The sequence below is a fragment of the Exophiala oligosperma genome, assembly GCF_000835515.1.
Source record: "Exophiala oligosperma strain CBS 72588 unplaced genomic scaffold supercont1.1, whole genome shotgun sequence".
Lineage (NCBI taxonomy): Eukaryota > Fungi > Ascomycota > Eurotiomycetes > Chaetothyriales > Herpotrichiellaceae > Exophiala > Exophiala oligosperma.
In genome coordinates this window covers 4,171,766-4,193,520 of record NW_015622818.1, presented here as the reverse complement: position 1 = coordinate 4,193,520, position 21,755 = coordinate 4,171,766, and the positions used below count along the sequence as shown (strand labels likewise).

At 50.4% G+C, this 21,755-nt stretch overlaps 7 protein-coding genes across 7 annotated transcripts; 3 read left to right on the top strand and 4 right to left on the bottom strand.

The window, feature by feature from the left end:
- Nucleotides 1-514: 514 nt before the first annotated feature.
- On the top strand, nt 515-2,372 carry PV06_01427 (uncharacterized protein). The gene has a single exon (XM_016402029.1). It carries the CDS (start codon nt 661-663, stop codon nt 2,311-2,313), a length of 1,653 nt encoding a protein of 550 aa, XP_016269082.1. The 5' UTR covers nt 515-660; the 3' UTR covers nt 2,314-2,372.
- Nucleotides 2,373-4,039: 1,667 nt separating this feature from the next.
- PV06_01425 (uncharacterized protein) lies at nt 4,040-8,406 on the bottom strand (the record flags this gene model as incomplete). Its single annotated transcript, XM_016402027.1, has 2 exons — nt 6,233-8,406; nt 4,040-6,181 (listed from the first exon to the last, which is right to left on the bottom strand). Exon 2 carries the CDS (start codon nt 5,654-5,656, stop codon nt 4,040-4,042), a length of 1,617 nt encoding a protein of 538 aa, XP_016269080.1. The 5' UTR covers nt 5,657-6,181; nt 6,233-8,406.
- Nucleotides 6,419-8,286, top strand: PV06_01426 (uncharacterized protein; the record flags this gene model as incomplete). Its single annotated transcript, XM_016402028.1, has 4 exons — nt 6,419-6,475; nt 6,572-7,123; nt 7,183-7,695; nt 7,759-8,286. The coding sequence occupies 4 exons, from the start codon at nt 6,419-6,421 to the stop codon at nt 8,284-8,286; spliced, it is 1,650 nt and encodes a 549-aa protein (XP_016269081.1).
- Nucleotides 8,407-8,570: 164 nt separating the features above from the next.
- PV06_01424 (asparagine synthase (glutamine-hydrolyzing)) lies at nt 8,571-11,796 on the top strand. Its single transcript, XM_016402026.1, has 3 exons — nt 8,571-8,946; nt 9,015-9,672; nt 9,752-11,796. Exons 2-3 carry the CDS (start codon nt 9,397-9,399, stop codon nt 11,180-11,182), a joined length of 1,707 nt encoding a protein of 568 aa, XP_016269079.1. The 5' UTR covers nt 8,571-8,946; nt 9,015-9,396; the 3' UTR covers nt 11,183-11,796.
- PV06_01423 (uncharacterized protein) lies at nt 11,297-12,904 on the bottom strand (the record flags this gene model as incomplete). Its single annotated transcript, XM_016402025.1, has 1 exon — nt 11,297-12,904. The coding sequence occupies one exon, from the start codon at nt 12,902-12,904 to the stop codon at nt 11,297-11,299; it is 1,608 nt and encodes a 535-aa protein (XP_016269078.1).
- A 2,330-nt stretch (nt 12,905-15,234) lies between these two features.
- Nucleotides 15,235-17,305, bottom strand: PV06_01422 (uncharacterized protein; the record flags this gene model as incomplete). The annotated part of the gene is made up of 2 exons (XM_016402024.1): nt 15,235-16,354; nt 16,470-17,305. 2 exons carry the CDS (start codon nt 17,303-17,305, stop codon nt 15,346-15,348), a joined length of 1,845 nt encoding a protein of 614 aa, XP_016269077.1. The 3' UTR covers nt 15,235-15,345.
- A 2,282-nt stretch (nt 17,306-19,587) lies between these two features.
- PV06_01421 (uncharacterized protein) lies at nt 19,588-21,540 on the bottom strand. Its single transcript, XM_016402023.1, has one exon. The coding sequence runs from the start codon at nt 21,382-21,384 to the stop codon at nt 19,735-19,737; it is 1,650 nt and encodes a 549-aa protein (XP_016269076.1). The 5' UTR covers nt 21,385-21,540; the 3' UTR covers nt 19,588-19,734.
- Nucleotides 21,541-21,755: the final 215 nt, after the last annotated feature.

Sequence of the window (21,755 nt, the reverse complement as noted above, 5' to 3'; positions counted from 1 at the left end):
ACGCCCGTATTAAGACAAGGGTCATGTTGCCCTTGACTCATCCTTAATTCGCAGGAGCCGTCACTATGGCTCGAGAGCGTTTCGCTCCGAATATCCACAGGAGCGCCCCATCATACTGTAGCTGACACAGGTCGATGCCCCGTGCCTCTGATGAGAAATGCTAGCTGCGGCGCTAAGGCAGCTCACAACTAGTCGCCCTATCAGTCGTTGCAATATTACTTGTCACATGCTTAGTAAAGAGGACTATGTTAAGAGGGGCCTTTTCCGAGTAGGATGTCTCCTGGTTAAAAGGCATCAATTTTGAAGCAGAACCAATATGCGCGGTGGCATTAAGAGATCTCGTACAGGATGTGCTCGCTGCAAGGAGAGGAAGGCATGTACTGAACATGCATTGAGCTCTGCCCTCCAACCTTACGGATTCTGCTAACTGTTATCGCTTTCCAGTTGAAATGCGATGAGGCAAGGCCGCATTGTATTCGCTGTCAGAAGATCAATACCCTTTGCCCTGGCTACACTCAAGGCCGGGGAAGTGGCATTGCAGATGCCAGGTCCTCTTCCCAACGGGAGCTGTCGGCGCAGGAAGACAAAGATTCAATTGTTGCGAGTTATGCCTCGCACACTGCTGGAATAGCACATTCAAAAAAAGCCATATCGCCTACCATGACAATTCCTGTCGGCGACCCAGAATTGTTACATGACCATCAAATCGTTGACTTCAACCCTCCGGCTTCGAATCCGCATTTTGATATACCCTTTTCTGGCTTGGAAGGCCTCGAATGGAGCAGTTCAATTCCGGGAAGCCCCAGCACCCTCATCGACTTAAACGATGGTGACTCTCCAGACATGGAACAAGACATATTGTCCACCTCACTTGTTCGCCACGGAATTTCAGCACAGCCTCTTGATGGAACATCTAAACACCACTCTCTGAACCTGTGTCAAGAAGCAGATTTACGCCCGTTGTCGGAAAGGCCTTCACGGGTCCTCAACGACTACTCTTCTGTATTGGTTGAGTACTACTTCAAAGAAGTGGCTGGCATATTTTCCTGCTATAACAGCCATCTGAACCCATTTCGATCCACCGTTTCCAAACTGTGGCAGAGCTCTAACTCCGTCTTCTACGTACTGCAGAGCATGGCAGCTGCTTGCCTCTCGGACGTAGTTCCAAGTCTGCATGCCGTTGGTTATCGACTGCGGCATGCAGCCATGACTTGTGTTGAAGCTGATATTCGTGAGTCCAAAGTCGAGACAGATTCACTGCTGACGTTGATCATGCTTGGTCTTTCAGCTAGCTGGCACGACGCCAATGACCTCGGTCACGAGCAATTCAAGCACGCGCGCACACTTATGGGAGCATTGACCAGGGGACAGCCGCCAGCCTTTCTTGAAGCGAACAACAAACGAAACCTGCGATTCTTCCAAGAGGCGATGATCTATTGGGAAATGCTCCTCTCCTACGTTAGTGACGTATCAATTGCACTTCCACCGACCCAGGGGCCTGAATTATCGAGCGATGAGCACAATACTCTGCATCAGCCGAACTTTCCGCATCCATGGACCGGCGTGGGAAGGGAAGCACAGGTTTTGGTTTTTGAGGTTGGGCGCTTAGTGAGGAAAGAGCGACTGCGTATCCGGAATCGGCCCATCTTTACATCTCTGGCTGATGTTGACGAGAGCTACAAGGTCATTCAACAGGCTCATGGTCTCGCCCAGAGATTGCAGCAGCTTAATCTGCCCACCGCGCAAGCCATCGTCAACCCTGGAGATGCTCAGACGCCGGTTGAGCACCTCCTGACCGTCGCCGAGTTGTACCGACTGACTGGCCTGCTCCAACTCTACCGGGTCTTTCCTGATCTGCTTGCAGATTGTGGGAATTTATTGGGTAATCCCGAGTATCCCGAACAAGAACAAGTTTCTTCAGACATCATGGACCAGAGTTTGGCGACGCGTGCGGTGGAGATTGTGAATCTCCTGAGGACGCTTCCCATTGAATCAGCCACAAAATGTGTCCAGCCATTTTTCTTTGTCGCGGTTGCGAGTGAGTTGAGGGTCCCACCTGCGGCGGGACCGCTCGGGCAAAACATTCAAGGCACCGAGCCCAGCACAGCAAGCCCCAATGCCATCGAAATCCTGGACGCAAGAAAGTTCGTTATCTCGAGATTGTCCACCTTCGAGCACGTTCTGCCAGCCAAGCCATTGAGGCAAATGAGACGGATAGTGACCCTCACCTGGGAGCAAATCGACAAGGGCCTTGCCGACATTTATTGGATGGATGTAATGACCGAGAAGGGGTGGGAAACCACTTTGGGCTGATTCTATCTATTTCTGAGAGGATAATTTGTAGCTCACCCACAAATGAGAAAAGTGTCGCGATCTCGCTACGAATCACTATAGCTCTTCGACCTCATGGCTACGCGGAAGAGGCTAACACAAAATTATTGTGTACTTGGTGGACCTCATCAGTTGGTATCTGTGTATTTCCAAGAACCGGCGGCAGTCACAGCTGACATGATCGGAGCGACATACGAAACCGGGTCGAATGGGAATAATGCAAATCCCCTCCGCGCTATGGCCATACTATTTTACGCTACCGATACATGTGTACAGGATCACCACTGCTGACAGGAGCAGCCCACCTTGACCCTTCTCGCACTCTTTATCTTGAGCGTGCAGAATGAAAGTGCCTGAACATTCAGAACGGGCCGGTGACAGGAAGTGATACTGAGCCGTTCAGGCTTTGTGTGGACCAAGCTTAATACTCGGGACAGTAGAGTCTGATTGCATAGCCTTGTCAATCGTACACACCTCTCTGGGACTTTTGATAGGGATCTCGCTGGACGCAAGCCTCCATTCCAATCTATCCATGTCGAAGAAGAGGTAGGTCAAAAGCATCATGACAAGATCATGGGCCGTGTCCTGCTAACAGCGTCTCGCACCCGTGATGCGGCTTTTGAACCCGAGCTGCATAGATAAGAGAGTAGAGGTCCTATGTCAGAAGGTAGATCTGGGTATGGGACGCACTATGCAGATTTATCCGAAGCTAGGGACTGAGTAGCGGCAGGCGTCCCGTATCCTTGGATCCAACAGACTCCCTCGTTCCTCGCTATCTTTCCCTGTCGGTCATCATCATGCACTGCGTCTCATTGCCTACTCTAGGTTCGGTACTGAGAGATTACCGACTCGGATAGATAAGAAAATAGGATACCCCGGCATCGTCAGCATGGATAACGGTAGCGCACTCAACAAGGGTCTTCAAAACAGTTCAACTCTGCGTCTATAACCCTCATTGGTTCAAGGAACAACCCTTGTGGCAGCCAAGTTGTAGCCAGCAGTGCCAAATACCACGCGTGAAGCCATGATGGCTTGTTGGGGGACGGATACTTATCTCAACATCAGAACGAGTTTCCGAGATTGTTCCGAGCCCTGCTTCAACTGTTTTGCGGAGTCTGGAGGTTCCCACTTCAGACGTGGCCCATCCGAATATTCCGCACCAGTGCCAGGTGCACTACTTATTAGCAGGGGTCAATGTTCGGTTCAGGGCCTCTAGCACCATCCAGCATTGTCCACGTCCGTGGATGCGCAGCCGAACCTTGATTTGTTCTCCCGCCCGCTACGTCTCGGTGACATGCGTGATATTCGAGAACCCTTATCTTTTGCTCAGTCACGCAACATGGGCATCGCAAGTCAAAGCGAGGATAGGAGTATGGCTCGTCACTGGAAGAAGGCCGCCTCATTATTACGATAAGTCGACGGTGATCAGGCCCAATTGGTAGGAATATTTTCTTGTCAGATCGGAAAAGCACGAAAGAACGCGCCTTTAAGGTACTCTGGGGAAGCATGGACACAATGCATCTACGATTCGCTACAGCAGCTTAATCATGGCACGGAGCCACAAGGGACCTAGGGTATCTCTGGAGGACAAGGCCCTCGAAATTGGTTTCAAAGCCTCTTGATTCGTTCGAGTGTTTCTTGCAGATTAATTGTGGCATCGACATTTCTATCTCATTGCTGCACTAACGGCAATACTTATCTGCCCCGACTAACCTGGCCGGCCTTGGAAGTGCTTGAGAGCATCACTCTCATAATCATACACTTCGGTACCCTCGAAGAAGGTCTTCAGTACGATGGTGGTGCCAATCTCCTTTGCAGTGCTCAAGTCCCTGTCGAGAATGATGAAATTGGCCATTTTGCCTGGGGTGATAGACCCCTCAACCACGTCTCTCCCGACAGCTTTGGCGCCGTCGATAGTGATGATGCGCAAGAGGTCATCCCGCTCGAGCTCCCAACCCGGACGGTTCTCTTGAAGAGCTTGTAGACCAGGGAAGATGTTGGGTGTCTCAGGGGCGAAAACCCAGTCACTCCCGATGGTGAGAAGCGCGTCAGCCTTGCGCAACCCAACGAACGGGTACACGGACCATGGATTTTGTTCGGGTTGCATCTCGGGCTCATGCCAAATTGCTGGAGACATTTCGGCCGTTATGGTGAGTTTCTTGTACCGGTCGAAGTCATCTGGATGGACGTCCATGTTGTGTGCAAGCTCGTGGCGTGGTCCGTTAGGTCGTCGCCTACGCAACTCTTCAAAAGTGTCGAGCGCGTAGCGAGCGGATCCCTGCCCGCAGACGTGAACTTTGCAGGTACGACCTTCCTTATCAAAGCGTTCAATGGCTTCCTCAAAGATCTTGGGTGGCACAAGGATCTTCTTGTAGTCCGGCTTACCATCGTCGGCGAGTGGGCATTGCGTGAAGTGCGGTGCCCAAGGGACACCGTCGAGCCAGAACTTGACAAAGTTGGGATTGAAATGTTTCGTCTGGTACTTGTATGCCGCATTGATGCTGTTGATCAGGGTTGAGGGGAGCTCCTGACTGAAGGCAGCGCCCCAGTATACCACGTGGGCGTCGAGGTTGATGGTCATCTTGCCAATCTCGTCAAGCTTCTTGGCTGCCTCGAGGTAGATGGCGTTGGCTGATGCTTCTTGCGCCGCCGTGAAGCCAAAGCGGTTCAGCATTTTGACGCCATATTCCATCGCCTCGAGGTGCATCTCTGGAGAACCCTTGGGAATGGCCGCGAAGAGTCGTTTGGCCGCGCCCTCAACCAGCTCTCCCGTGATAGTACCGTCCTCCCGCCTCACGTACCAGCCATCCCAAGGGTCCTCTGGGTTGTCCTCGTACCCTGCTGCCTTGAGTGCTGCTGTATTCGCAAAGATGTCGTGCGTCGTGTACTCTCGAATGACGACAGGCTGATCGCCAAACGCGTCGTCAAGGAATTGCCGGTCGGGCTTCTTGTCTTTGAAATTGGCAAAGTGATAGAAGTTGCCAATGAGCCAATTCCCGACGGCTTCGAGATGTTGACATGACGACTTGTAGTCCTTCAGCTTTTTGACAATCTCTTCAGGCCCGGCACTTAGGCCGAGTTTGGCGTTGAACAAATGTTTTTCTGCTGCTGCGAGGATATGGATGTGGGCATCGTGCATGCCCGGCATCACGAACTGGCCTTTGAGATCGACTATGGATGCCCCCGTATCCTTTGCATATTTGGTCAAGTCGGCCGTCGAGCCCACGGTACCAAACTTGCCATCTTCTTTGACAACAAAGGCCTCAGCTGTAGGAATGCTACCATCGACGGTATACACATTTCCATTTACGTACACGGTCGCCATCGTGAGATTTTTTGAACAAAGTGCGATAGGAAAGACTGCAATTGTTTCCCACCGTCCTACGACATGTTTGCCACATACACTGACCTCCCCATCTTATAGGTTGTCAGGAGTTTCGATCGCGAAAATACTCCATTTCACAATCTTCGCAATTGAGAGCTGTTCATTCTCGTATCCCATATCGGGACACTGGGGTCGGAAAGATAGAGGAGCTGCTAAGATAAAGAGAGACATGGAGATCGATACAGTCCGTCCGTTCTGCCACTCATGATTGGCAGCGGCTTGATAAGACCCGTACTCGTCACGAAAGTTTGATAGGCGCTTTACGAGTCCAGCCTTGCGTGTCGGTGCTTCGATAGACCCCCTTTTGGTGGAGCAGGCTAGACAAGATCGGCAATGGTTTGATGACTTCGGAATGCGTCTGAACGGCTTACTGTCATCTTCAAACCGGGGCGCTGGGGAGGTTATCACGCCCCCCCTGGAGTCTCTCGGTGGCTTTCCCTGTTTGCCAGATAGAAGACTGGCCTTCTGAGTCCTGTCAACATTGAATCTATCCGAGTGTTGATAAGCAAAACACACCTTGGCAAGACTGAGTGAAGGAGGCTCAATCCCTTCGACTGGCAAAGTACTCGGAATCAATCTGCATCAAGCTGAGATAGTCGACGTGGCAGTTATATATTACTCCTCAGTTCCTCGGACGGCATCTGTGACAGCAACATTGGATCGTCATCACGTACAGCAGCAGCTACTTTCTCAATCTTCACAATGGCACCGACTCATCACGCTCTGCATACCGAGGTGACACCTGGAACGGTACACCTGGTGAGTCGCTCTTGCAAATGGGGTCCGTCTTGTGAACAGGCCTTGGAATTTTAGTGTCGTATCCATATTCTAACACCAACCTTGCGCTTGAAATAGGTCGACTTAGCTGGCACTCTCCATGTCAAGCATAACGAAGCGGGTGAAAAGGATATCGTTCTCTTGCCTCAGCCCACCAACGACTACGATGATCCTCTCAATTGGTCGAAAAGGCGCAAGCAATTGTCCGCCGTTGTCCTTTTGCTGGCCGTCTTCTCTGCCGATGTTTTGACAACTCTGCTCTCGGCTGCACTACTGGATATTGAAGCAGAGACTGGTATTCCCCTTTCGACTCTCAATCAGGGTGTGAGTGTTCAATACCTCTTCTTCGGTTGGAGTACTTGGCTCCTGTGGCAACCCTTTGGTTTGACCTTTGGGCGCCGACCGGCATTCCTCATCGGCGGACTGGCCATGATCGCCATTTCAGTCTGGACTTCGTATGTCAAAACGAGTGGCGAGTGGTACGCGAATCGAATTTTGATCGGTTTCTTCTATGGGCCCATTGAAACCTTGATCGAGGTCTGCATTTCCGACGTCTTTTTTGCACACGATCGAGGCTTTTGGATCGGCATGTACTGCTGGATTCTCTTTGGGATCCCATTTCTTGGAGCGGTGAGTATAAAGAGTTCACAGATCACCGCGTTCCAAATGTGCTGACTTTATCATGAAAGGTGCCTGCAGGATTCGTCGCCGAGAATCTAGGTTGGAAATGGATCCAGTTCATTGCTTCAATCATTGCCGGTGGCTGTATGCTGGTCATGTTCTTCTTCTTGGAAGAGACAATGTACTATCGCCCTCCAGTCCAGGAAGAAGCTCTGGATGCAGAAGAGGAGAGTGGTTCTTCGGATGAGAGCTCCACGGGAAATCCTGCCACCAAAGACGAGAAGACTGCGACCACTTCACAGTCACTCACCCAGGCAGGGCTCGACACAAGTCATAAGAAAAGCTTTATTCAGAAGCTGAAGTTCTGGGGTGCTCGTCGACCTGGACAGCCCAACCACTACTGGAGATCAATGTGGTTTCCGATTTCTCTCCTTCGATTTCCTGTCGTCGTGTTTGCTGGAATATTGGTCGGCTCGGTCCTGTCGTGGTTCAACGTTGTCAACGCCACGGCGGCCTTGATACTCGCTGGACCCCCTTACAACTTTTCGACTGAGATGATAGGCGTCATGTTTATTGCTCCGGTAAGTTGATCTGACTGGTGTCTTCTTTCCGACTACATAATATGCTGACATTCATCGGCCCAGTTCATCGGTTGTACAATTGGGTGCATTTTCGCGGGCGTATGCGCCGACAGATTTGCCGTGTGGATGTCTCGACGCAAAGGTGGCATTTTCGAGCCCGAGTACAGACTGTGGATGGCCGTGGTGCCTTTGATCCTTCACCCTCTCGGCTGTATCTTGATCGGTGTGGGAGCGAAGCACCACGTGCATTGGGTTGGTATTGCTTTCGGCCTTGCCTTTGTGGTCGGCACGTTTCCCATCGGAAGTGCCATTGCGATCAACTACATCATCGACTCATACCGAGAGGTTTCTGGTGATGGCCTGGTCACCATGATCTGCATTCGAAACACAATGGGCTTCGGGTTCGGGTATGCCGTGACACCTTGGATTCAAACTTCTGGCGTCCAAAACACGTATATCGCCGTGGGCTTCATCGGAATGTTCTTCTGGGGCCTCTCATTCTTGTTCATCTTGATTGGAAAGAAGACCCGCAAGGCTTCCGCAAAGAGTTATTGGCACATGGTCGAGACACTTGGGTTGCAAGCACACTGAACAATGATATGAGGGTGCCAGGGCCACTGGACCTCGTTATCGTGAGACGTATAAGGGTGGAGGTGATGCACTGTCGTTATGTACTTGTGGATCGTTAGAGCTGCAGATGGGTATTCCAGCTGTTGTAATTCTTTGGTTTTCGTCTTGCATAGAGAAACTCCCACATCACCACAATATTCGATTCTCGTTCGAGGTGATGATGACGTCGTCGATATCCCGCATCTATCCGCCGCCGTCAACGAAAGGTGTAACTAGACTGAACATACACTGGATGCACGCCTCGTAGTCTACATCGTCACCTGAATTCGAGCTGGGCGTTATATTTTATTTCTCTTCCATGGTTTTAGTCCCTCATTGCTCTACAATTGCTCACATTCGCTATTCTTAAATCTTCCTCACGGTGCAGATTGGTGTTTCTTCAAAGACAAGTCGAGTTTTGCACGGATGGAACATTTTCCCAGACCATTTTCATAGTAGTTGTGTGTCGAGACTCAGAAATGTGTGGTATCAGTTGCATCGTAGCCTTGCACGAGGCCACTCGCCTCGCTCACCAACGAGATAAAAAGTCCATCGAAGACAAGTTACGCAAAAGTCTTGAACAAATCAGACATCGGGGTCCGGATTCGACAGGCACCTGGATCAGTGAAGATGGTAGAGTTGGTAAGTTGGCTTCCATTAGGATCCAAATCACCTCATATTGGTTCTCATGACTGACAGTGGCAATCCAGCCCTCGGTCATGTCAGACTCGACATCAACGACCTCTCACCGGCGGGCTGTCAACCGTTGCACTCGACCGACGACACGGTACACGTCGTGGTCAATGGAGAAATTTATGATTATGACAGGTTGAGAGCCGACATGGAAGAAAAGATCAACTACCAATTTCAAGGAACCAGCGACTCTGAGCTCGTACTCGCACTGTACAAGTACTACGACGGCCTTTCTTTCTTGGACCTTATCCGAGGGGAGTTTTCCATTTGTCTGTTCGACAGTGAACGAAAACTGTTCGTGGCCGTGCGTGACCGGTATGGTATCAAACCTTTATTCTGGACGATCCAAGCAGGTCAACTGCTCGTCGCGGCCGAGATGAAGGCCTTTTTGCCAATGGGATGGAAGCCAGAATGGGACGTCAACAGTATCGTCGGTGGGCATTTCCAGATTGGAAGTCCTACCATTTTCAAAAAAATTCAAAAGGTACTGTTTCCGTTTGGCCTGGCACCCCTTGCTATGTGTTGCTATTGGTCTTCTCTAGTTGTCTCTACGCACTCTCAGGCTTACGGCATACGCATCGACATATACAGGTGAGATCTGGACATTTTCTGATGTGTAAACATTTTGGACCAGTGCGAGAGCAAAAATATTGGGATTCGAGGTATCCCGACAAGGTAAGAATGAGCTTCTGGATATTGAAATCTCCCTTTGGGCGACTTTTCGACTAACTAGAAGATACTCTCGACGGAAAAGCATGCCAAGGACCCTCGCACCGAAGGAGAAATGATCCAAGGTGTCCGAGAACGTCTGGTAGACGCGATCAAAGAACGTCTTCGAGCGGATGTCAAGGTCGGTGTCTCACTGAGTGGAGGAATCGATTCGTCGGTCGTCGCAGGCGTCGTCAACCATCTTCTACGTCAGGGTCATCAGATTGGATCGGAGTCTGTAAATGGCCGACTCAGTTGTTTTGGTATCGCCTTTGACGAGGACAGTGGATTCGACGAATCGTCCACGGCCAACCGCACCGCGGACTTTTTAGGTGTCAAGTTTTACAAGAAACACATGACCGAAGATGAACTGGCGAGGTCTTTCGCCGACGCCACATGGCACGACGAGCAACCAAACCCTGATCTCAATTTTATCGGCACGTACGCACTTTCAGCGTTGTTTCAAAAACAAGGTTTCCGGGTCAATATCAACGGACAAGGAGCAGACGAGATCTTTGGTGGGTACAATATATTCCTACCCGACCTTCTTCGTGAACCGGATACCACCTTTGACGGAGCAGGCGTGATGATGACCGAAGAGGAGCGTATCGCCAAACTACAAGAATCGGAAGAAATTCTCAACCGAGTCTACTATGGGGGTCAACTAGACCTCTCAGGAAATTCAGTTGCTCGCAGTCGATTGAACAATATCCTCACGCCGGTACTAATGGCAGCGGCGTTTCCTCGTCTCCCTTTTAAAGAGGGATTCTCACCTTTACCGACGACCACTGCCAATGACCCGCAGTTGTTGACCTATACCGAGAGTATTGTTGGTGGTGGAAGAGCGGCGGCGGCAACGACGAACTGGCACCCCTTACACACCGCCCAATACGTCTTTGTCAAAGGACATCTACAGAATTTGTTATTGTCCAATCTCGGGGACAGGGGTGAAATGGCACATTCGATAGAAGGTCGAACTCCATTTCTGGACCACTACCTAACAGAATACGTCGACGGTCTCCCACCCAGTGTAAAGATCCGTCGTGACCCGAACAGTAACGAGTGGGTGGAAAAGTATCTTCTTCGAGAAGCCGGCCGACCTTTCATCACGGACGAAGTTTACAAGAAACAAAAACATCCGTATAGTGCTCCTCTCAAGTTTCCGAGAGGAGGACCAATGTACAACTTACTAAAAGAGTTGGTGACGGACGGCAACATTTCAAAACTTGGCTTTCTTCGACACGACGGTATAGGAAAGCTCGTGGACGAGGCTTTCGAGACCGATAACAAACATACCTCGACAACGACAACAACAAAAAAGTTTAGGATCGTCATCTGTCTCGCTCAGTGGGTCGTCTTACAGAGACGATTTGGAGTGCAGACGGCGATTCCGGAAACCAAGGGTCAAGTCCTTGAAGGAGCAGAAGCAAAAAGGGAAGAAGAAATCAAGGACGGAAGCAACGTCATGATCGGGTGATGAACTCGTTAAGAAAGGAGATTGTATGTACGTATCTTGCTACTGGCATCGGTACAGCTAGCCCCTGTATACACCCGTATACAGGGATATCAGCCGTGATCAAGATGCTACACCCTAGTTTTCCTCGTATACGATCTCACCTTCAAACCACGTCGTCAGGACCTTGACACCCTCGAATTCGGCTTTGCTCAAATCGTTGTTGAGGGCGATGAAATTTGCCTTCTTGCCGGGTTCGACACTACCGAACTCGTTTTGTTTGCCTACCGCTTCGGCTCCGGCCAACGTCAACATGCGGCAGATTCTGGCGGCGCCCAGGGTTCTGTCGCCACCACCGACGCTCTCGACGATGTTTCCCAAGATGGGCAACAGGTCAGGCACGTTGGGGGCACACCAGTCGCTCCCGATGGTGACGTGGGCGTCTGCCTCGATCATGCGAGGGAAGTTCCAGTCCATGAGACCACCACTCGCCGCCGTGACCGGGTGGACGAAGAAGAAAGCGGGGGACATTTCAGCCGTGACGTTTAGGGTTTTGTACCGTCCAAAGTCCTCGTCGCGGACCCCCGAAGAGTGTGCGATTTCGTGACGCGGCCCCCGAGGGTTGGTTTTCCGCGCGGCGTCGAAGGCGTCCAGGGCGAGCTTGGTGGCTCCGGTCCCCGTGCAGTGAATCTTCATCGTGAACCCCCTGGCGTCGTATTCGGCCACGGCCTCCTTCACGTTCAGAATGAACAATTTCGACTCGTCGACCGTGCCATCGTCTTTGTTGAACCCGGCTTGGGTGTAGTACGGGGGTAAAGGAACCCCGTCGAGGATGATCTTGACGAATCGCGTGTCGACATGGTCCGACCGAAACCCGGCCGCGTCGTCGATGAGTTTGTGTAGCGACTCAACACTTTCCTCGGCGACCCAGTCGGGGGCGTAGACGATGTGGGTGTACATGTTCAACTTCAAGTCCTTTTCGGCGTCGAGTTCCTTCAGGGCGTGAAGCATGATGGAATTCGCCGACGCTTCCTGACAACTCGTCACTCCCGCCCGGTGGAGTTGGTGCTGGGCGTGTCTCAACGCGCGCTTGACGTGCCCCAGACTCGGTTGAGGTATTGACCTGGCCGCTTTGCTCATTCCCATCTCGGCCACATGGCCGGTCAAACGTCCCGCTTCGTCCCTGACGTACATCGTGGCCTGACCGTCCGGTTCGGAATCGACGTCGTATCCCGCACGCCTCAAGGCTTCGGTGTTGAGGAACATGCTGTGACCGGCACCCCCGTGGATCACTACAGGCGTGTCAGGGTACTCTTTATCCAGGGCATCCCGGTGGAAGTCGTCGACCATGTACGCCCAGGCGACGAGCCAATCCTGGTTGACGTGGGCGTATTTACACATGCAAGAACCGTGGTCCAGGGATTCGGCGACGTTGGTCGAGTTCAACCCTTGGGTCGGAAGTAGTGCCTGAGATGTCATACCCACCCCGGCCAAAAGCATGTGGACGTGAGCGTCGTGGATACCCGGCATGATGAATTTACCCCTGAGGTCGTAAACGGCGAGACCATCCTCGAGAGCTTTGGCTTTGACTTCCTTGTCGGTACCCACGACTCCAAAAGTGCCGTCTGGTCCGACTATGAACGCTTCCGCCCAAGGTGCGGCTTCGTTGACGGTGTAGATTCTTCCGTTGATGTAAGCCGTGCCATTTTTCGGGGTCATTGACGAGTAAGAATTTGATTGAGACATGTTCGACCGTCACAGTGATAGTTGATCAAGGTTGCAACGAGTCACGAGTGTTTGTTTTCACTTGGTATGTCTTTCTGATGAATCAATCCCCATTCCGTCGACTTACTCGGTGGTGGTGCGGAACCTCAGGCGCCCAATACATGAGGTGCAACACAATCGTAAGCAGCCAGCGGTGATCCATAAATGCCGAGTTACTCAGTACTCAGTACCGCGGCCAAGGCGCTTGTTCTCATTCCGTGTCAATATATGGAGTTTCCGTACTCTACGATTATTATTTTGTAGATGTTTATCATTTATTCGCACTGGGTGGGAATTTGTACACCATTTTCGAAGATTGAATCTATGTGATTTTAACTGTTCTTGATATATTCAGCGTGGGAATGCAGAGAGATGAACAGATGTATTAATTCCAAGTTTCAAGTCTCAAGTTTCAGGTTTCTGTGTCGCTTCAACTCAACACCAAGCAACCGAATAACCGACGCTCTCCAGCGACTCTTCTTACATCTTCTGCGGTCACCAGTGGTCAACATGTTCCCGACGGTTTCATACGCTAAGCGACTTGGTTCGCTCGATTGATGTACTATTTACAAGATCGTACTGTACAGAGCACCGATTGTCCAGTCCATCTGCGTCACCTTGCATCGCCCCTTGTTCTTTTAACCGCTCGCTTTCCCCCGGCGGCAAGCGTCGTGGTTTTTGTTGCATCTTACACTAGCTTTTTGTTCGTCTGGTTATCCAAAACTTGTTCTTTGTTGAATTTTCATCCAGTCATTTTGTCAACGAGGACCTGATCTGAAGAATCAGGGGGATGTCTTTGAGTTGAGGGATTGTCCTGACGATTTTCTTGCTTTCTTTGTCTTGCAGTTCTTTCTGAGTGGGTTGCGGCCATGACTGTGTCAAGGATACATGCATCAGAATATACATATCTAACTTGTTCCTTGTTGACCTTTGGATGAAACGCCGAATCTTCATTTTCATTTTCTTTTTCTACGCTCTCCTCTCTGTGATATTTCCTTTGTCGCACGCATATCCCTTCATACCGTAATACCTCATCATGTTCAAAAACAAAAATCATCAATCCGACCCAAATACTTCATCTACAAGTCGATCTGATGGGTCAAGACATACTGTGACGGACAACTTTGTACTCAAAAGAGCAGAACCACTTCATACATCGTTGCCGTCAATATCATCATGGGATCCTGACACTCCAACATCAACAACCACCAAGATGAAACCATCCAGACTATTTACGATTCGAGAGCCTATCGACACGAGCACCAACACCGACACAAAGATGAAATCGAAATCGAAATCGAAAGACAACAAAGACACAAGCATGCCAAAACCAAAGCGGACCGATACATCGACTACAGTAAAAGAAGGAGGAACGAGTCGAAGACCACCGCTTGCCCGTGTCCCTTCCCAACCTACACGGTACATGGAAATGCTTTTGCATCTCGACGAGATTCCGCGCATGTACAATATCTTGTCCAGTTTGGGTACCTGGATCATTCTCGCCGGATTCCTCGTTGTCCCGGGAACCTTCACCACGTTTAAAGAATCCAAGGCTTTTCGAGACGCCGACAGTGACAACGACGACAATAACCAAGTCGCACATGCCATTGCTCATTCGATCGCCAATATTGGATTGCTTTGGCTTTCTGGATCGTTTTGCGTCGTGGGTACGGTATTGTGTCTATGGCTTTGGTGGTTGTGGAGGTATAATTACGTTTGGTTGGTGAACAAGATCTTCATGTATGTTTCACTTCCTGGAGTCTTTCCTTCGTCGTCTTCTCTTGTATCGTGTTTCTCGGACAGAAACTCACAAGTTCTTCTAGGCCAGTAACTCTGAACTCGGTCGCCGGTCTAGTCACCACTCTTGTCAACGTCTACACTGCCCAACATGGTGTGTGGAGTGTGACGGCCAAAATCACCGCCATCGTCACGGGTTCATGCGTCGGTATCGGAGGTGGACTGTTTTCACTCTACAATTTCTGTCTCCTTCGTCGTGTACAAAAATCCCACGAGCGGGAATTGGGTTTGGATTTGACCGACCAAAACCCCGACGAGACTTTGGTCGAAAAGGTCAGGAGGAAGGCCCACGAACCGTCCCTCCAACCTGGTAGTGTTGTCTGATTCATGGCATGTGCGTACGAAGTATGTACATTGTACATTGTCAATGTAAACATCTTAGGTGTTTGGTGTTGGGTACTAAAATGACCGTTGTATATTGATCTCGAAACAACATCCAAAAAAGAAACATTTGATTGATTACAGTAATGTGATTGAGTGGCGTGGTCCATGATACATTACAAGTTGTAATGGCAGAAACTTTTCTCCTCCATCTCATCCTGCTTGTGGACTTCATCCAGCAATTACAATCCTGTCAATGCTTCGCCTCCTCTTCCTCCTCATCCGACCTCTTCGAACGTTTGTCGTCAAGTCAGGCCTGACTCGATACTCTCCCTCACAACTTTCGGCAAGTCGTACTCCAACAGCTCATCATTGTACGACTGAGACTGATTGAGGAACGACGTGACCCAAATCATGAAATACATGATCCACTCCATGACGAAACCCATGTCGGTTTTCATCCGACTCATTCTTTGCGAGTATTCGTATATCGCGTGAACTCTTGGTTTTCGTACGGTTTCGAACATTACCAAAGCTTTTTCGATCGCCTTGGAACAATACGAAGAAGCGGTCGAATTTGTATTCGTTGGTTGTGTTGTAGTCGTAGTGGTGGACGAAGACGACGAGGACATAAAATGTTCCAACACCAAAGCCAAAGTTTCGGAATCTTCCAGAGCTTGAGACGCACCTTGACCCGAACTAGGTTGTAAAGCGTGTGCGGCGTCACCGATCAACACGACCCGACCACCGACGTGCCAGTGTGGAAGTTCCGGGGTGGTATAGGTTGGAAAACTCGTCTGTAACAGACCAAAGTTTGACGATGACGATGATGATGATGGATCTGTGTCGACCCTCGTGCCGTCAGACTCGTCTCTACTAGATGAAGTGCCAGATTTGAGTCGACTCGAATGTCCTTCGTATGAATTCTGTATATATTTCACGATCGCCACCACAGACTTATTCTTCCAGGTCGACTGTCGGGATACCAACGACTTTAGAGCGAGAGTAGGATCGAATATGCGGTTGGATCGATTGCTTTGATCGCCATCATTGACATCGTGTCGACCTTGTGTATCCTCTGCCGTCGTGTGGAATGGATACGGGTCATTGGAAGAAAATGTCGACCACCATCCTGCCAGGGGGCCTTCTTGAATGCCATGTGCAGCATTTTTGTCGGATTTATTCGTAGCGGATGTTAGATATCCGTACCCGAAAAACCCATTCGGTCCAAAAACAATCGACATACTTTCGGGTTTGTGTCCGGTTGACTTTAGTATCGAAGAAGGGACGAATCCACCCACTCCGACTAGACCTCTTTGAAGACTGTGTCAGGATGTACATATCGTATGGTTGAAAGAGCGCCCCAACAGTAAGACCAGAGGAGGTATACAGACAAACAGACTTTGCGTGAGGAAGACCGAAGACTTACTCGTAATGTGGCGTGACATAGTCACATTTGACCTTGTTTTCGTCTTGTCGTTTGACTTTGCCGAACGACGACAACCATTCAACCCAAGAACGAGCCCAGCCCGAACCTTCATGATCCTGGCAGTTTACAGGCTTGTGGGACTCAAAAATGGCCTTTCTCAGAACGCTCCGCAACCCATCGGCTCCTATGACGAGATCTGCCTCTTCTTGACTGCCGTCCTCAAATTTGACAATGTTCGGCGTTACTTCATCTCCAACAACGACATCGACGACCCTTTTGTGTTGTAAAATGTCCATGGTCGGAGCGACGTGCTTGAATTGATCGTAAAGAATCTCGACAAACACTTGTCGTGCTATCATGACCATGGTAGACGTGTCACTACTACTCACAGTAGTAATGTCCCCGTCATTATCCTCATGTTTCGTATCAGAGCCAGTCGTCTTGATGCTCGCAAGTTTGAACCCTCGTGCTGTATTGATATCCCAGGATTGGATTGGATGACCACGACTGATTGTTTGCGTCAGGGGATTGTGTATTGATGACTCGGTGTCACCAAGACGAGAAAGGACGTTCAACCCGTTTTTCGAGATCCCGATTGCACCTCCTATGGTGGTAGGAGAGATCGAAGATTTTTTGGAACTATCTTGCTCGACATCTGTTGTTGGCTCTGAAGTACCATTGTGTAACCCCGAAATGATGGATGCAGTGATATCATAAGAGTCGTAGATCCGTATATCGTAATTCGCGTGCGAGGGTGAAGAAAGTAGATGCTTGTGTAGGAAAAGGTAGCTACTCAACCCTGAGATACCACCTCCGATTATGATAATCTTCGTCATGGTAGAGAAGACCTAAACGGTGAAGACCAAACAAATGAGCCTCCACATGGAGGTAGTTTGGCGGTTTAAATCATTCGTCCCTTCCAATGTCAAGGAATAAAACGTTGGTGCCTGTCGAAGAAAATACGAACCTCAATCATTGTGCTTCGATTTAAGCTGTTCGTATTCGGATTTGTTCTAGTATAGTGAAATGGAAGGACCCTTGTTGACTTGGTGGAAATGATGGTTGCCTGTAATGGAGATCTTCCACAACCGATTGGACGGTATCAGTGGTCAATTCATGGACCAGCCAACAATTGGTTTGACGACCTATTCACCTCAATGATTATCGACAGCAGCAAAAATTCGCTGCCTTCGTCGACAGATGATTCGCACGGTCCACAAACTGCAGCTTGCACAAACATAACAGACGCCACAAAACAGTTGGGTGTACAGATACGGTCGTGGATGGCCTGGTCTTCGAATATACAAGGCAATGACCTCGGAGACTATACTTGATGATGAGACTTGATGATGACCTTGTTATTTGCGCGAGCAAGGCTTGGGAACTTCTTACACGTGGTCGGCAGAACAACAGACAGCCAGGACAGTGAAAGAAGTGAAAGTAGTTGTTTCAACCCTGCCACTTCGACACACAGGGGTGCGATGGTCTAGACCATCACAACATTAGAACATAACTCTTTCTTCTCTCGTAGGACCGCAGATCTAAAACTTACCATCCAAAAGACACCTAGAATACCTCCGCTCAAAATGCCAAAAAAGACTGTGACACCAAATGAAGATGCTTGGATCCAAATGACCAGACAGGCGAGACCACAGACGAAGGTCAAGGTCGTGGCGACACCAAACCTACCCAGACGATCGCTCGCGACGCCGATGAATGGACGACCGATTGCGGTTCCCATGTTCAAAAACGCAGCCACTTGAGTGGCTCGTTGTCTGGAAAGTCCAATCGACAAGGCAAAGTCTGAGAGTGAGTAAAGCAACGCAATATATCCCAGCATGCTCAGGAACGCCCATAACAGAAGCAAGACCACGTCGAGACGTCTCAAGAGACTCGCGTCGAAAGGGTGTTGTTTCGGCCGGATGATGTTGTTGCGATCTCGAATGAAGATGGCGGACAACAAATTGGCAACGAGACCACAAATTCCTGTAATCCTCAGAGCCCACGCGACGCCGAGATTGTCAATCATGGCGCCGGTGGCGAAGGAGAACGACAAGCCACCGATTCCCGACCCTGCCGCGCTGATACCGTTGGCGAGACTTCTCCGCCTCTCGAACCATTGATGACAGCACGGCGATGCTGGGTACGTAGATGAACCCGACGCCCAACCCGACCAGCGTCCCCTGGGAGAGGTACAGATGCCAGATCCGAGTGGCGAAAGAGGCCGAGATGTAACCCCCTCCGAACATGACGGCGCCGATCAACATGACCGGCCTGATACTGAAGGAACGGACGAGCCGGGTGACCAATGGCGCGACGACCATCGCCACGCCGAAATTGAGACTTCCGATGAACGCATAGTCTAGAGGTGTTGACTCGGAGAAGATTTTATTGGTGAGATAGTACGAGAGAAAGACGCCGTAACTCTATGGATTCCATGATGGTGTTTTTGTGTGATTGGCGAACAATCGTGTGGTTGTCGAAAATGTACAGTACATACAGACACAGATTCGAATGAAACTTACAGAGACAATGCCCCAAGTGAAACAATTCGAGGCGAAACAACATGCCAAACATACCCATCCATATCCTCCGTCTGGTGGTTGTGCAATATCCTCTTCTGATGTTTGCGCTGATAGCCAAACATTCCCCTCTTGCAAAGGAACGGGTCGTTCTTGTTGTGAGGTCGCTTCTTCGACATGATCGGTGCCCATTACAGGATTTCCGGCATGCCAGATACTTGACCAAATATTTCAAAAGAGTTAATCCTCTGGCAGGGTTGGATGTAGAACGTGATAGTGTTGGAATATCTCGACTACTAAATGTTCTTTTTCCCGGATTTCCTGCCGACATCTCCCCTCAACTTACTGTACAGTTCCCGAGATGATACAGCCAACCACGGATCCTCGAGGTGTCACTCACCAGGAACCGAAAGAGTACGGCTTACAAGACCTGATCGTCAACGCCTGAGGGAGACAAAGGAAATAAGAACACAGTCTGCGCCTCAATTTTGATGATTCTTTCGACTACATGATGCTTTCTCACCTCCGTCAGAGACCCTACGCCCAACGGCGATTGCGAAGCAATGAAAAGCCTTGAGCAAGTATACCATCGTCTCCGAGATAATTTGTGACTTCGTATATAACCTCAAAATGTTCTCTCTATTCACGATTGAACCTTGTAGACCTCATCAACGCAACGACGATACGTGGCACCTTTGTGGCCCCAGCGGCCTCTGCTCCTGAAGAATTCTTGATGTAAATCATCACAGCACGACCTCCTGAGTCTGTACTTCTTCATTCTTCACATCGTCAGTTTGTACCTCTTCGCTCTTTACACCCTCGACCTTTTTGACTTCTTCCTCCTCCTCTTCCTCCTTCTTCTTCTGCGGAAGTCCAACTTCAATCTCACCACGAAGAATCTTGATCAGCGTCATCGCCGAGTCTTTGCCTGCAGCGGTATCCTTGCCCAGATCGTATACGACATTGACCAAGCCCAACGCGGCAACAAACAACCAAACGTCGCCCCCGCGAATTCCCTTCCACCACCTGTGCTTGACCCCGACCTTCCAGAGCGAATCGACGCTCGTTCTCGCCGTGTACAGCGACGCCATGTGTCCAGCCGGAGTGCGATCGAATAGCTGAAACATGCCCCCCAAAAACCCACCCAGGAAGAACCGAAATTTGGGCACCACGGCACGAGGCAAGAGTGCCTGGAACAGACAGATGCTGCCCCACGCGACACCGATGGATCCCGAAATAGCCAACGTTGAGCGCAGGATGGACTCCGAGAGCCTGTTGAGTGACGCGACGGGATCATGGATCATCTTCTTGACGTGAAGCAGCGAAAATGCTCCGTAGTACATGGCGTAAAAGCGCGCCAGCTTGGGGAAAGCGAGCAGGTTCTGACGCAGATAGGCCAGGAAACAGGACGGATCGGACGGGTGGATCAGCGCACACGACAACTTCGAGATGGCCGGATGCGCACAAGAAGTGATGGGTGAGATGATGGGATCGATCCCGGGAGGCAGGGTGTTGGCCCTGTTCGGGTTCAGAATGGGCGAAGTAAACGCGGGCCATTTTAGTCTCGCCATCTGAGCCAACGCGTCGGCGATGTCGTCCGAGGAAGGCCATGCCACCTTGGGCGACAGGCTCGCCGGTCGTCGCTGAATGTACTCCGGCGTGTACCCGAGAATGAAAGACCCGTACGCGGGAGGGAAACAGTCCCGATCAAACACAAAAGCGTGAAGCAGTTGACCCTGGGAAAGGGAAAAGAGAAGCCAGCTCCCCATCCAGCTCGGCTTGTAGGTCCTGACCAGTTTCGTGTGTTCGATGGCGGCGTAGCCAATCTCCAAGGCCCTACAGGCTACGTATATCACCAGAGAGATGCGCAGTTGGTCGGCGGGACAGATGCCCAGCGCGAGGCCCGACAGGCTCGCTCCGACCGCCGGGGCGATGCGTGAGGTGAGCGCCGCGTATATTCTCGGGTACCGCTCGCCGATGTTTCGCACCTTTTCGTGCAACAGTCGGAGCCTTAGGCGGGACAAGATGCGATACAACATCGAATGCAGGTAGAGAAGTGACGATAACGACAGGGCCAGTTTGAACTTGGACGCGACGAGTGGTTTCCTCGAGCGGGTGGCCGTCGGGGACTGACGAGCCGATAGATATCCTAGGAGTGCGTCGACCCCACGAAGGGACCCGAACGTGAGCAGGAAAACACGCGTGGCAGAGCGAAACGCCGCTGCATTGTGATCATCCCGTTCTCGTAGTAGAGGCGCGTTGGAGTTTGGATTTGATTTTTCGGCAATGGTGGCAGAATCTGATTTGGATGATTTCAGAGATAGACATTTGCGCAATAGCGCGACTTCGCGCTCGTTCAACATGAAGCGAACAGGGGTTGAATGGACCGCCATGGCCAACACCTTCGATAAGATGGTTGACCGACACGTGGACGATGGCCGCTGATTAGAGACTCAATCCCATTATGGAGTTTTCAAGTTGTGCGAAAGTTGTAGCTTGTAGCAGAAAGAGAGCCAGGTGGACAAGACAAAAATGATGATGATGATGAGCTTCTCAGATTCGGGTTGTTATGTTAGTGGAGGAGGGAGGATGCCTCGGTCTCTTTGCTAACGAAACATGTGGGGGAGAAAGGACGATGACAATGTGGAGGAGAAAGAGAACAAATCCACATGATTTGATCCACCGTGTTGATCCTCTACGTTCGAGTTTGTGATTTGTTAACCGCAATCTCATCCGCAGCCTTCAACAACTTGACATGTAAGTT

What these genes read in the sequence shown, in the direction of transcription:
- PV06_01427 (XM_016402029.1), top strand. Translation starts at nt 661, where the DNA reads ATGACAATTCCTGTCGGCGACCCAGAATTGTTACATGACCATCAAATC.
- PV06_01424 (XM_016402026.1), top strand. Translation starts at nt 9,397, where the DNA reads ATGGAAGCCAGAATGGGACGTCAACAGTATCGTCGGTGGGCATTTCCA. An exon ending in ATTCGAGGTATCCCGACAAG is followed by an intron (nt 9,673 to 9,751) that starts GTAAGAATGAGC and finishes TCGACGGAAAAG; the next exon opens with CATGCCAAGGACCCTCGCAC.
- PV06_01421 (XM_016402023.1), bottom strand. Translation starts at nt 21,384, where the DNA reads ATGGCGGTCCATTCAACCCCTGTTCGCTTCATGTTGAACGAGCGCGAA.